Here is a 16,287-nt window from a genome sequence, read left to right as displayed (position 1 = left end):
AACCATATAAGTCATGATAGGTTGTATTCACCAAACAAGTTGTATCCTGTTTATTTTTTTAAACAATGAAACAACTATCCTGAAAATAGAATATATTAATATTAAATTATTAAATAATAATAATCTATATATACATTTACGTAAGGTCAAAATTCGGTAAATCGCGCGTTATTTCTAGAATGTTTACTCGATGGTATATAAAGTTGGTTAGAATCTCGATACTGATTTTAACCACATGATGTAACCCTGTTTACTAATTAAATTAAGTTCGATAATTAGTTATTGACAATTGAAACGAATTTAGTTTTAACGATTCGCCCCAAACCGATTGTGGTATACACTGTCTAATGGATGTCAATCTTGAAAATACCCGCACACAATAATACGAGGATGCTTCGCATTTCCCTATCTCCTCATACGATAATTGTTTTTAATGGCTGAAAAGCGACTGAACAGCTCGAATACAGCATCATAATGTTAAAAACAGGCCGATTTTCTTTAAATAATACTATTTTGATTGATTTAATATACGACTGTATTGATTTGCGATGAATTGAACATTCCTAATTATTTAAACATGGAGGTATCTTTCCATGGTTTAACACAAGTAGGTAAATGTATGGGCCCTTACAGAATAAACTTAAAACCTTAATATATAGTATTGCAATACTATACAATACTGTAAATACATATTAACCACTTTTGGTCTCCATTTGAATCGCAAATTTCTTACTGTGAGGTGAGTGTTTGGTAGGCCTACTGTTAGATATAATATAAACATATACTAAACTGTATTACTGTGGGTGTGGGAGGCCCTACTGTTAGATCATAAACACATAGTATACAAATAAACTATATTACTAACAGTTGCTTCTCAACGTTTGTATTAATTAATAATTACAACAAAATATAAACGTCGTAGTGGTGTATCGTCACATGTACTTTACTATTTCAATCGACTATGACAGTGACAGTTTTAACAAAGTATTAAATTTATTAGTGGTATATTATTTATAGGCCTATAAAACATGAACAAAATATTTCGTTGTTGAGTGGATAAAGAATGTATTGTTGTATATAAATATAAATTGTTCCTCTTTGTAACTTCCATCAACATTAATGTTACATACAAAACACAAAGTGTTTTTTTTTAAATGAGTCAAAAAATAAAAAATTAATTTGGAATATGAGATTTTTGACGATGAGGCTTTTATCGTGGAACAGGTTTAGTCGGTTAAAGCAAACTCGGTCTCGGGGTTAACAATCGAAAACGCTTACCTTGGTAGCAACGTTACCAACCAGAGAAATCTTGCTTAGTCTATTTCAATTGCCAGTTAAGCCAATATAAATCAAATAACATTACGCGTGGCATATATTACTTTTCTTCTTGTTTTCTGCTGGTTCTAGGCCCGGATTTGATTTGAGTTTTTATAGTGACGTTGTTAGAAACAACACAGCAACACAATGAAAAGGGAAATTCCAACTTTATTCTCTATTGTACCGGCATTGTACAGAGATTTGAATTACTTATGTATTCACGGAAAAACATGTAAACGTCGATGTATGTTATGCCACAAACCATTCCACGAAATAATTGAAAACATACGACGTAGTCAAATTTGTTCATCGAGACCACCTCAGCCTAACATACGATAATTCATGAGATGTACTTTACCGTGCAGTAGTTATAATAAGTATTCCCAGAAGCTGGGTAAATACAACTAGGATAATTATATTATACACGCTTTCTAATGTATGGTGCGGCTACAAAACAATCGGTGTCGGTTTCTAATGTATGGTGCGGCTACAAAACAATCGGTGTCGGTTTATTACAACAAAATACACTAGCTATATTGTACGAGACTTTAAATTCAGTGTCATTGTCTACTATTTATATAGAGCAACAATATTGTTTCTAAAGGATTGAATAATTAAACTAATATACATATTTGTTTTGTACTATTGTAAACGTATTATATAAAGACATTAATAAATATGCATAAGAATCGAAGCGATCTTTACGTCTGCAGACAATGCTGCAGGCTGTACGTAATATAACAAGTGAACTAACTCCTCCCTTAAAAATACAAGTTATGTATCTATAATACACTTTTACGCCTACGTAAATGATTGTCACATTAAAAAAAAAAAATTCGATTAGTGTTTAACAATAACAACAATTAAATTATACATTAACAATTCAATCTACAAATAGTACCATGACTCGTTTAATCTATCTTCGTCGTCGACATTAAACAATATGCGAAAAATAAAGCAGCATCGACTAATTACATTTACATTTACAATATTTATAACTTGGTTGTTGTCGTTACTATGTTAGGCTGTAAACGATTTCTAACGTCAATCTAATTTTTAAAAAAACCCAGAAATAATTCACAAAATACACAGATTAATTATTACATTAACAAAGTTAGGCGAAAATACCGGAAAAACATATGATTCACAATCCTTCTTTTTTAGGCCAAAAAGGTTTATCGCAAATAGCCTGATTTCGTGAGGAACGTCATTGCACAATGCACGGTGAGAAGGGTTTGGGAGCAAACGTCACTACGTATACATACAAGCAACAAATCACGTACGTAGATATCGTGACGTTTGTTCCCAAATCCTTCCCACAGTGCTTCGCGCAAACTATTTGCGATAAACCTTAATTATGACCATGACCATGAACAAAATCAGCAAAAACTTTGTTTTTTTTCGAAGGATATTCGATTAAAATCATACTCAACTACCTGTGAAATGTCAGTATTATACTTCTTAGTTAGACCCATAAAAGATGCTCTAAGATTTCAACGTTAACACCGTCGTTTTTGGGATCGTATGATATTTTGACATCATTCAAAAAATGTTGTACTGTAATATGTGTTACTTTTCTAGAGTATGGCATTCGTCATATTGTCTTTTGTATTATAAATAGGCCTACACTGATTACAAAAAATAGAGAATAGACAAATACACGCTATGCAACATAACGGTCCATCAAAGTAAAATAGATGTTTAAAGTGGAAATCTGGCTCCATCTACAGGTCCTACTATTTAAAGGACAACTTGACGAGAACTATATATATGTAATTTCAGAAAAATCGAGAGATTAAGGATACCGCTACACGCGCTCGCCGTACAGCCGTAAATTGCTAAGACGTCACAGGTGCATCGTAACATTTACGTCATGAGTTTTTACTGTAGTTCATATACAAACGATAGGTACCGTCACTTCAATTGCTTATTTGACCTGTTTTAGGCTTAAATTTGCCAAAATTTTTAGCCTGGTATTTTTAAAAAACACTTCATTATCCAGATAAGCAAAAGAAACAATAAAAAAAAAATCAGCATTTATATTTGTGTTACGCTAGCGACCGGACAGGACAACAAACAAACACAGATAAACCATCATTGGATGGAAATGTCATTTATTAAAATGACGAATATTAAAACCTGTATATTGGTAAAACATAGATGACATATCACTTCTAGTATAAAACTTAATTATATTACATAATATAAAAAGGGGTTACGCCCTATACGTTATGTCATCTGGAACCATAAATCAAATACTGCATAACGGATATCAGTAATCAGAATATTTAAACAAAGTATAAATCAAAGTATTAAACTCTACTTACTAAACAGTACTTAATATTAGGTTAAACAAAATTTGACTTAAAGGGGGGTTCCGGGTTTAAAATGAATAGTAAAAAATGTAAAATATATTTGTTTGTCTCTTGAACGGTAAAAGTTTCAATTTATATAAGCGCCCAGTGAAGCAGAACGAAGGCTGTGAAATCAGGCCAGATTACAAGTGCAGCTACGGCAAAATCACACTGTGGTTACAAAATAGGAAATTCGTGAAATGGTCCATCTTCCGACGACTCGTTATCATAAACCATATCAATTACTTTTGTAAAATTATACTTATCTGATGTAATTTTAGTCGGTCTTCCCATTTATAAAGTCAATTTTTTATGAAAATTCATCAAAACAGTGAAAAATTAGATATGTTTGCACTTTACGTTTGCCGATTTTCGCACCGACTTAGGGAAAAATCAAAATCAATGAAGCGTAACGTATACTGTACATTCCTGCTGAGGATCGAGCGAGACGACGATACACGTGCTCTCTCTGCTGCCCATGCCTGGCATCGTCACGTGATAAGCAGATACAACAACACCAAACTGGTCGGGTCGAGTATACCCCGTCTATAATCACAACATGAACGATGTACAGTATTTGATTGAAGGTCGACTCGACCTACCGGAATGGTATAGATAATATAGCTCGAATGAGAGAGTTGGAATATTTGTGTAGTACAGCCTATCGTAAAAGGCCTGGTAGTATCAATTCGCATAGGGTCTACTACACTACTAGCTCAATTTTTAACTGGGCCGGATCGGCTAGGTCTCCTTCCTACTACCTGGTCTACTTGCTTGATGCATGAGTATCCGCTTTTTTGGAGAGTAAACTAAACCTATTTATTTTAGGCCTACTTAGACGATCGGGACACCATACGTGTGGACGGCGATCGGACCTTGTTTTGCTTCAATATTTACAGCCGATTTTGTAGAATGTTTTAGGTTTAGATTGTTTAGGAGTTTGGTTGATAGATGGGTTTTGTTATTTATGGGCCAATCGTCTAGTAGTAGGCTAGCTAGGCCCATGGGCCCCATTGTTTTAACGTAGCCATCGTGGCATGGAATCCCTAGTCAGAATGGCTCTCGCCCATATATATTATTATTAGGCTAGGCCTAGAGTAGTATTGTACGTGAAGCCGATAATACGATCTGTACTATAGAGGTATAAAAATAGTATAATTTATGACTCCGTATCTGTACTAAATTTTGTATTTCATTAAATGTCAAATAAATATATGCTACTACTGTTATTATTACACTTTAGGCCTAGCTTAGAAAATCTAAAAAAAATGTATTTCACAATGATCACAATGGTGGTCGTCGTTTGACAGGGGAGAGAGATGTAAATTAGTTGACAAACACAACGTACATGACGTCGCGAGTTTGGAATCCACTGGTGACGTGATTTTGTGAATATCTCATGAATATTAATGAGCTTCCCTAAGCTGCTAAAAAACAGACTTTCCATGAATTTACCCTAAAATGTATATGAAATTTAATTTTTTTAATTTCTCGTTATTACTTCTTCATTCTGAAATGTCTATATTGTTATAATATTTTTTATTTAAGAAATAAACGATATTTAAAAGCAATTTTAAACCCAGAATCCCCCTTTAAGCATCAAATATATCTATAAATCTACTTGAGTCTGATTAAAATACAATAAAATATGAAATTGGCTGTAGATAAGAGTGTCAGCGCCCAGCCAAAGTAAAACGGGGGAAGAATGGGAATGAAAGCCCCTCCAGCGATATGTTATGCATGACTTGGCAAATGAAACACCCTCTATCAGGAATTACAATTATACCTGTCTGCTAAGTGACACAAAACTATTTTCCTATATGCTTCAGAAAATTCTCTTTTTTTACGATTTATTTACAAAGTGTGTTTACTAGACATTTTCGCGATTTTCCAGACTTTTCTAATGACCCGAAGAATAGCTAGAAACATTTTTAACATTAAGTAATGAAAGAGACATACTTATTATTTTTCGGACGATATTATTTTGGAACTGCCATTTAATGCTGAAAAAATGTGTCGTCTTCATAGGCGAGACTTCTAGTGACGTATGATTCGTTATCGTAGGCAGGATTAGACACTCCTATACAGTATTCGCTTCGTTCTTGTGTTTTGTCTTGAGATTGATTTTGTGTATTGTCTTCAGATTCTTCTTGTGTGCTTTCTTCGAATTCCACACAATCCTCAACCTCAACCTGCAAGAAACCAAACAGAACAATAAATACATCTTTATTGTCATTTATACGACATATCATTTGTTCCTTTAGATACAACAGAGGAACGACTTGCATTATCTAATATAACTGAACTTAATTTACTACATGAAAACATTTTTATAAAGTATTTGTAAATTAAAAATGACATATCCAACCAAAAAATTGTACAAACATATTTGTTCAGAATAAAACATTTTTAACATTAACTAATGAAAGAGACAATGATATTGTTCGGACGATATTATTTTGGAACTGCCATTTAATGCTGAAAAAGTGTGTCGTCTTCATCTAATGACGTTATTGTAATATAATAAGATAAGCAACTTGCTCACAACACATTAGTTTATGTAATATACTTGCACTGACGAATGATTATAACGTTTAGCAAAACTCAGATTTATATTTTTGCATATTTTATTTGAATCTACATTGAGATCCAGCTACTGACAGGCCTACCCGTCGCATTGTAATTTTATTCAGAAATATTTCTATTTTTTTTATGTGTACTTGCATAAGAATATAAATAAACGTTCTTACTTGTACAATACCAGCTTGTTGCTGCTTAGCAAATCTCAACGCCATTGAAAGGTGTTTACGTACGTCTGCATCAAGTTCTTTCCCATGTCTATCTGTTCCATTTGATAACATAGCTTCTATTTTCTCAACTGTAGATTGCTCTTTTTGATTTCGTGGGATGTTTACACCTTCTGAGTAAACAATGACAAAAACTGGAGTTAAAAGCATGACTATAATAATGACTTGTTCTTACTGTAACTAGGTGGAGAGAGACAATGTGACGTCGTGACGGATGACATTACTTTTCTGGGACATACATAATAATTCCTTGGACAAAAATTGTAACAATCAATTATAAAATAAGTATCGTAGGGCTCCTTGGAAAAACAGGGTTTATTATTATTACTGAGAGGGCTACCCAAAACAAATATTCGTTTAAATTTAGATACAACTATTTATATAGAATAAAACACATTTTTTTTAATAATCTCTGTAGTCACAGATTAATCATCCTAATTACATAAAGAAATAGATAATTTTTCTTTACAAACCAATTTTCACATTTGTTCTCTCCGTAGATGGCATACTTTCCGATACATGTTTAGAAGGTTTTAGTTGCCTTTGAAGTTTCTTTAAAGATGCTATTGTATATAAGTATGGGTTAATTGCTGAATTTATTGGCAAAATGAAGACTGCAGCCCAGGCATATACCGTGGCGGGTATGTTAACAGATGTTGTCAGTGATAAAATACCCATTACTATGATTGGTACCCAGCAGCAGAAGTCGGTAGCGACAATAACAGCCATTCGTATAGCAATTGCAATGTGCTTATTTTTGTCAGAATTCATGTGTCCTGCTTGATTTACTTTACTACTGGATATCTTTATTAAAATGAACACACCTGAATAACAAACAAAAATTAACAAGAAGCACAAAGAATTAAAACCAATAAAAATCGCAGTGGTATATTCCCAACCTCTCACTTTTTCCGACGTCAATGGCAATGCAAGACACACGCTGGTGACACCGTAATACTCATTGTTAAAGTACGGGATTGGTAATGCTGGCAGAATACTCGCGACGAGGGTCAGAAACCATCCGACAGCCACTGCAAATTGTACTGTTTCTTGTGTAAGATGGAAACGGCGAAATGGAAATGCAATGTGCAAAAACCTGTCGCAGCTAATGACGGTTAGAGTGTACACAGACGATTCACTGGATAGAAAGGCTAAGATTCCTGCAAGCGTACATATTCGACTGGCCTTCCATTCGCTATCATGTGTGACGTAATCTTCCCGATAGTAGGAATCGGCACTGGCAATGATCAACATATACAACCCCATAAGCATATCGGCAACTGCAAGATTAGTAATTAGAAACGATTGTGTGTAAGATGGACTTTTCTTTGCAGGCCAATTTATCCATCGCCATAAGATTACAAAACTGTTTCCTAGAAGTGCACTCAGTCCAAATAACCATAAGAAAGCTCTAAGGTACACATTCTGCATAAGATTGTCACATGATGAAAACACGTCTGCATCTGGCGTACAGTCAACGTCGTTAAAACCAACATCTTCCAACAAACAGCAAAATGAATAATCATCAGATATTCTGAAATGAAAGATTTACTTCATGAAGCTCGGTTCCTACATGGACACAACACCGCTATAAGAGCAAGAGCTACTGTATATACTTTGTAGACGAGTATTTCTCTTTCATCTCTCTATATCTAGTCTACTCTGACACAATATTGACATACATTTATTGTACTGTAACTTCCATTTTCCAAAGTACAAGATTATATATACATTACTCACAATGTTTTAAGAGACATCAAGTCCTTGAATATCAATTTATCAACGTTACCAATGTTATTTCCAGACATATTTCTAAAATAGAGCACACATAAATAATGTTACCACAGAACCATTCTGTTATACATATACACTTTTACTTAGGAATTAAATTGCTGTGTATCGTTTTCTGTTATTTTGTATTTAAATTGTAAGGTGTTCTCTCCATTAACCCATACAATGTCACCCATGACGTACATCTAAAATACTTTATACTTACAAATACTCGAGTTTTGATAATCCGAAAAATGTTCCTCTGCCGATGGATTCCAATCCATTACCATGGATATTACTGTTAATGAAACAAATAAACAATTAGTTCCAAAATGTACAGCAATTTTCTGCTGTTTCCATAGTCTTTTTTATGTAAAAGTATTATGTAGTCTACTATTATTGTAGCGGTATAAAGAAATTTAACTAAACATGTTTAATGAGCTTTAAATTAATTTTAGAAAAAATAAACACAAACGTTTACCTAAAAAACTAAAACTAGCCTACTCTATATAGGTTTAACATGGTTTACTTACAGATATTTCAATTGTTTTAAATCCTGAAAGACATCACCTTCCAATGATGCTATATTGTTGCCTTGCATGTATCTAGAATAGGTAAATATACGTTTATAATTTCGTTTTATTTACGATAAACCTGCTATTCTGCTTTCTGGTGCATTTGATGAATACATATTATAACGTTATACATTGTCTCTAGATAGGAACCTAATGACGTCAGAGATATCATGTATTAAAAGTACTTAATACAGTTAGATAGGTATCTGGTAGACAGTCTTCCACAGAGAGTCTAGTAACAGCCACAGAATCGGGTGCATTTATTTTGTTGAATTGTGCCGCGTTGTGGCCGGCCCCTATTACGTCTATTGACGATGCAACGAATTTTAAAAACTCTGTGTAAATGTGTTTACTAAATTGTGATGATGACTTACAGAGTTGTCAGATGGTCAAACTGATAAAACATTTCACCTGCTAGTTTCTTGATATTGTTTCCAGAGATATCTCTATAAAAAGAAAATGCATGAAAAAGCACAATAGTTATACTACATCTACAAGTGTAAACAAAATACTTGAATATACTGGATAACTACTACAGCAGCTACTCATAGTTTTCATCTCTAGACATAAATATTACTTAAACAAGCTTAGTGTATTTTTTTATTTAATTAAACTTACAAAACAAAATTAAATTTGAAAATACTGGGATGTAAGAATAGCAGATCTTCACCCGTGTCTTCTGAAGGAACTATAGATACATTGCTTAGATTTCTGAAAATAAAAAACTTATTTAATATCAAGGCAATCTAACAAAATGATGTTGAGCTCGTCTTGCCAATAGGACCAAGTTCTAACAGTCCTTTGATCTTCTGATTGGCTGTGACAAATTTTGTATGGACTGTATATGTATAGTATGTGTGTCGTGTGCGCGTGCATATATATACATGGACTTATGTGTGCAAGGAAACAATGTTTCTTTTTATAAACAATACATATATAAAAATATAAATTATTATACTTACAAGTATCGTACATCTGGCGAAATTAATGCAGCTTTTTCTGCTGTCCATTCTACTCCATGACAGTTGTATGAAAGGTCCTGGCAGACACATCCGTTAGGGCACTGTATATCTATGACAGACGTTATCAATGAAAAAGTAGTTTAAACAATTTATTATTTTAGGCAAGAAAGGGAAATGTAAATCAATTAAATTACACAAGTGTAATTCACATCACACAAGTAGAACTTACGCACATTTACGTTCTACTTCTTGGTAGATGTAAGTTTTATTAGAAAAAAAATATAAAATCATAGCAAGACAAAATTAAATAGTACTAAGTAAATCTGTAGTAACAACTTCTTAGGAGACTATTATATTTCTCCGAGGGTTAAATTAAGCTCAGGATCATACATCTATCAACAATGTATAAATCTTAAATAGATCAATTAGTTACGGTTTCTTTTTTTTCCTAAATCAACGTATCCAAATAATCTAGAACACATGGATGACACTTTGTGTTATTATTTTATGACTGATTCTCTATTTATTTAGTATTAATATTTTTTGAATTTTGAATCACATCTTACCGCAAAAAAGTTCATCATCCCCACGAAGACAGTCTTTGATGCCATCACACACAAGATCTTGAGAAATACAATTTGACGCATCTTGACATTTGAAGTATCCTGGACAGTTATAATCCTCACAATACTGTTCATCTTCTCCATTTTCGCAATCATCTCGCCCATCACATCGGCTTTTGATTGTTATGCAGTACGAGCTCGGACATTTGTATGTGTTTGCTGGACACTCGAATGAAGCTACACGACAAAGTATGATTTAAAGCGTTAGAAACTTTTGCAAAAAAGGGAGAGTTATCTCATAAGTTCTTGTGTTAGTGGAACAATATATGGAACAATTTGCCCGAGAACCGAGTCTTCTGTAAGGGTCTTCAAATCAAAATATAATAAATAAATGCTGAGTTACTATAATGTTGCATGTAGGTCCCCAATGAAAACTGTTTATAATAAATAATAAAACAATCGTACTTTAAATAATTCACACTTTAAAAATAAAACAAATAATTTACAAAGTAAAAGCAATCCAAATCAGAAAGACGGGAGTGGGGTATAACGCAATCAACCACGACGAAGGAGCTGTATTTCTCGATCACGTATACACATCATTGCTACGAAAAAGTATGACGTCACCTAGAAACAATCAACAGATTTCCAGGAAGTAGCCGTGGACCGGATCACTTGTGATCAAGCCGTCAGCCAAGATGGCGAAAGCTAAAGAATGTGAGTAATTACTTTACTGGATTTTTCAAACAAAATTATTTATTTATTATCTACAATCCTACAAAATGCACCTATTCACGAAAAGTACTTTCATATGACAGTCTTCGGGTCCAGGTGTTTTGACTTAATTTTTTAAAAAGGCATATATGGCGTGTCATAACTTCTGACAAGTAGAAAATGCACGATAAACAAAGCAATTGAAACCTTTATGTTATACAAAGTTAAACTATACATTTTTGTCAAGTACCATCGTTCCTGAATAAACAGGATCGTTGTATGATTATAATATTGAATAAATACGAAGGTTGCACAACACATGAAACAACTCAACTCACCACAATGTTGTAAGTGACTACGATCTCGACAACCTGTTATAACGTCGTCTGAATACACATCGTAGTCTAATAGACACAGGTGACGCTGATCGATGCAAATGCCATTTTCGCATACCATCTCTGTTTTATTACATAACGATTTTGTATCAGTATATTCTATAATAGGAAAGACAACACAAGAATTAGCGATAACTTGCCTCCAAATGATAAAGCTAGTCTAGTTTTGTCACTGTCATCATTTATATGTTCACTTAAGAAAAACTTGCTTCAAATACCTGTCTAAACTCAATGAAATGTGAAATGTTAGTGATTAGGCTATTTGATTGCTACTACTTACGGCAATTATTTGGCTCATCCATGGGCTCATCAATTCCTGTTGGACAATCTCTTATTCGATCACATTTGAATTTTGGGTGCAAACATTTACCATCACTACATCGTAAAAAACCTGAGCTGCATTCACCTGGTAAAGATAACTGTATTAAGTGACACTTGCACCGGAAAAAATAAATGGATATATACAGCACTTTTGTTACTCGAGCGAAATTATTTTAATACAATTGCAGTTGCAGTGTGGCACGTTCTAGGCTTCACCTTCAACGACTAGTTTAACGTCTAATTTTCCATACATTAAAGATCTTCCCATTTTGTATCTACAACCTATCAGTCTTTTGTTGTTGTATACATTACATGAGGCATAATGCACTGTAAGACAATATATCCAAAAAAATCTCTCCAACTGTAAACTCCCCTTACAATAAAATGTTGTGCTAATGTTATGTCATGTTATTCAGGAAAAAAACCGCCTACCACATTTTAGTTCGTCTGTTCCATCTAAACAGTCTTTAATTATGTTACATTGCAATGAAGATTGTAAACAGCGTCCATTATCACAGGAAAACTCGACATCGGTGCAATTCCTGAATACTACCATTAAAAAAAAACATGTATTATGCGCATTTTAAAGCACTGAGTGGCCCAGTGAGTGCGCCTAACAAGTGACTATGCGGTGCGCTATGCACAAAGTACAAAGCGTATACATTATTTATTTTTCTTTTTTTTGCACAAATCTTTATCCAAAATAACAATATAACAGTCATGTGAACATAAACTTACTACAATCTTGTTCATCTGAGCTATCTGGGCAGTCTGGTTTATGGTCACAACGGAATGAATAGGAAATACAATGACCTGTTGAACACTGGAAGCTTGTGATTGGACAATTGTTTAAATCTGCATCTGAAACTTGATCTAAAAAAATGATATAGTGTTATAACCCAAATAATAACAACTTGTTACCAAAACTTTGGAATAGGTTTTAGTGAAACGCAACGTCTTGACTCGTCGGTGCTGTCTGAGTTGAATCCCGACGAAACGAGTCGTCTTGAGCTAGCTTCAGGTGCAGTTTTTAGGTCGTCACGAGAACTTTAAACATGTTTAATGTTTTCCCGCCTCGTCATACGACGCTGTCTGATTTGGCCATAAGAGATTGTTTGAAACAAATACTGCATACAATAGACTCTGATATTCATTTCCTCACCACATAATGGAATTTCACAATCTTCAACTTCATAAAAATCCTCTGTATAACACCATGGCTGTTGTCTTCCGTTTGGATTCCGACAAAAGTTGTGATCCCCAATACCTTTACCAATGTAATCTACTGGATATATCGCATCAGTTCCTTTAAAATTACTTGTCCATTTTATACAACGTATTCCATTTGTTGTCTTGTTCTTTGTCCCCCGATAGTCGTGGCCGTCCAACGAATCGGAACACTCTAAAATAAGAAAAACCGCAATATTATTGATACATAATATGGAATATGCGAAGCCTATAGCCTATAGCCATTCTTCTAAAGAAGCTGTCAAGCAGGTTAGTTTCACTAATTTTTGGTTTTGAAAAAAGAACTACTCATTCCTGGCCTATAGTACTTTACCGGTGGTAACTATCTTCATTCGGCCTGTACTTTTTTGTCTGCGCAGAAGAATTCCCTTTAGACCGCGGATGCCTACGTCGTGAAAACGAGAGAAATTCCACCAGAAATACACGAGAATATCTCGAGAATAATACTGATATAGGCCTACTATATTACCTTGAATACATTGTTCATCTTCATCGCTGTTGTCAGGGCAATCAAAGTTTCCGTCACATTGTAATGATTTTAGAATACAAGCGCCAGATAAACATCTGAATTGATTGTTTGAACATGTTTGAGATTGATCTAAAATTTAATTTGTTTGAATTAATCAAATAAATACTTTAAAATGTTAGGTATGTGATGATGTATATTTAACAAATACTGTATGTTGTACTGAACCACTCTCTATAAAATTTGGTTTCACACGTGATTAACCACAAGACTCGTTCATTAATGTTATCATTGAGTAGATGATTAAATACAGAACAATTGTACAATGGCATAGAGACATTACAAATACTGTACCTTTAATATCCATTTTACAAACATAAGCATAGACGTCGTTACACTGTATTGCCGGTACACTAATCACATCCCATGTGTCTCCATTATCACCAGTACGATTAAAAAAAGTGCAAGTTTTTGATTTACCATCTTGCCAAAGAAATAGTTTAAGAGTGATTTCTTCATAATAGTAATAAATTATTCGAAGATATTCTCCTAACATGCCTACTTCTGTGTCTACTGAAAGAACTGACGATCCTTCTGGACAAGACAATTCGGAAAGCGTAGTACTATGCTCTGTATGTATAACTGTTAGACAAGAATTATCGTTTTGAAACCAATAGTCTTTACAACCTGCAAACAAAAATTGATACGACGGGTGATTTGCTTATTCGCTTCATTTAAATTAACAATAATTTTATTTTTTAACTGATCCTGAATCTATTGGATTCAACAAGCAGTGAGTTGATAAAGATCTCAAATAAAGATCGGAACGTTCGATTAAATACTCCGTTTATACACTATAGCTCTTAGAAATAACAATTGTATCGTCTATCATCTTAGAGCTTCTATCAAAGCTATCATTACTGCTAGTATAGGTTATTTTTATTTTGTTAAATTAAAAATCAAATGTAATAATTTTCTCTCTTTCATGTTTCATTACTCTTGATATTATCTTTTCATTTCAATCTTACTATCTTATTCGATAAATTATGATTTTGCTTGCATTCTTATTCATTTTCGTTTCTTTTTTATTATAGAATATGGCAGATGAAAATAATACTTCTTATTCTCTGTCCATTGTTCATTAATATAACATTTACTTTGTTATTACTGATCTTATGTTAACTTACCGTTTGTCTGAATACTGTTAAATGGTTTCAACCATGATGGAGTCACAAATGAGTCTAAATAGGAAAAGAGTACAGCTTACAATGAAAATAATGTTGATTTATAAAGGGAGCTTCAATTTAATGTTTAGATACTCCTTATTGCCTAACGTATTGATGATAGGTATTTGATATTTAATCATCTATCTTATCTACCATACATAACTCGGCCCCAAGTAAACTCGGCCACAGCTTAACTCGCCACAAACTAATTGGTCCAAAAAAAAAATATGGAACAACAAAATGTTGTAAATTAATATTCACCACATATTCGTCTGACTAGATGAAAAAGATAAACAACTGTGTGTAACATCTGACGGAAAATCTACTGTGAAAAAAAAACTCAAACTTATATATTTTGTTCAATATTTACCAGAAACACAGGACACCGCTGCGTCTTCAGAATGTTCACAATCATGAATACTTTTAGTGTTACACAGTAAGATATCGGTTTCGCTTCCCGCACACTGAACTTCATCAAAATGTATTGGACCTTTGCCAGGACCAAATCTAGCCATGTCGTATGCGTTAGCAGCTCTGTCAAACCCTAATTGTCGGCAAATAACAATGGCATCATTTATGTCCCAGTTATCGTCACAAATCGTTCCCCATTGGCCATTGATAAATAGTTCAACCCGACCGGCAGATGGGCTTCCATCAGAAAGACGAATTATATCTGTTACAAGGAACAAGACATTCATTTTAATTAATCATACAAATTACAATCACGGCACAATAACATCAATTACGCGACGATAACATGAAAGGGCAGACATTAAGACGGGATGTTTCTTTTTATTTATTTTGCATATTTATATTTATTTTGTAGGGGCCCTCATGATACAAGCTATTGCTTCTAGTGCGGGCCCCAGTTATTGTCAAATAACCTAATTAATGTGTATGAATTTGAATCTGAACACTAACTCTCAAGGTCTTGTAGTGTTTTTTTTATTGTATAAAAAGTATAAAAATGTGCGAATTTTGCATGTAAACCCAGTTATACTCCTTTATGGTGTTATGCCTTTGAATTATTTTGGTAAACATATACAAAGATCTGAAACGTACCTGTAGAACAAATCACTCCTGCATCTTCGTAATGTGAACAGAATCCATCGGAATGTGTACCAAATGGGCAATCAAATAAGTCGTCTTCATCACCGTCACAAAAAAAATCATAGCGCAAAATAGGACCAACCCCTTCACCAAACGCTGCCTCGCGATACCCTCTGGTAGCTCCAGAATAACCCGCCATAATGCATGCCACGTTCGCGTCATTGGTATCCCAATAATCATCGCAAACCGTCCACCACTGGTTGTTGTTGTATATTTCCACACGACCAGCATGCTTTACTGGCGATCCTCTAAGACGTATACCAACTGTAGAGTAAGATAAAAGAAAGATGTCGCTACTTATCAGCACTAGTTACTACAGGTAATCCTATTCTTGCTAAATACCCAATACTCCTATCATCAAATCACGAATGTGGCAGTGAAAAAGTAAGTATAGATAGGTCTAGACAAATTTAATTAATTTATGCAAAAATAATACAATAATAGGACAATAGTAGTGTA

General features: G+C 33.8%; 1 protein-coding gene across 1 annotated transcript; it reads right to left on the bottom strand.

The window, feature by feature from the left end:
* Positions 1-5,668: 5,668 nt before the first annotated feature.
* On the bottom strand, positions 5,669-16,071 carry LOC140043969 (uncharacterized). Its single transcript, XM_072088454.1, has 16 exons — positions 15,781-16,071; positions 15,089-15,391; positions 14,680-14,733; positions 13,847-14,179; positions 13,496-13,624; positions 11,738-11,863; positions 11,401-11,556; positions 10,345-10,585; positions 9,198-9,269; positions 8,782-8,853; positions 8,475-8,546; positions 8,219-8,290; positions 7,385-8,012; positions 6,952-7,282; positions 6,422-6,591; positions 5,669-5,863 (listed from the first exon to the last, which is right to left on the bottom strand). The coding sequence occupies exons 1-16, from the start codon at positions 15,965-15,967 to the stop codon at positions 5,669-5,671; spliced, it is 3,141 nt and encodes a 1,046-aa protein (XP_071944555.1). The 5' UTR covers positions 15,968-16,071.
* Positions 16,072-16,287: the final 216 nt, after the last annotated feature.

The sequence above is a fragment of the Antedon mediterranea genome, chromosome 3 (assembly GCF_964355755.1).
Source record: "Antedon mediterranea chromosome 3, ecAntMedi1.1, whole genome shotgun sequence".
Taxonomy (NCBI): Eukaryota; Metazoa; Echinodermata; class Crinoidea; order Comatulida; family Antedonidae; genus Antedon; species Antedon mediterranea.
The sequence above is the reverse complement of the archived record's forward strand: the minus strand, read 5'-3'. Positions and strand labels throughout refer to the sequence as shown.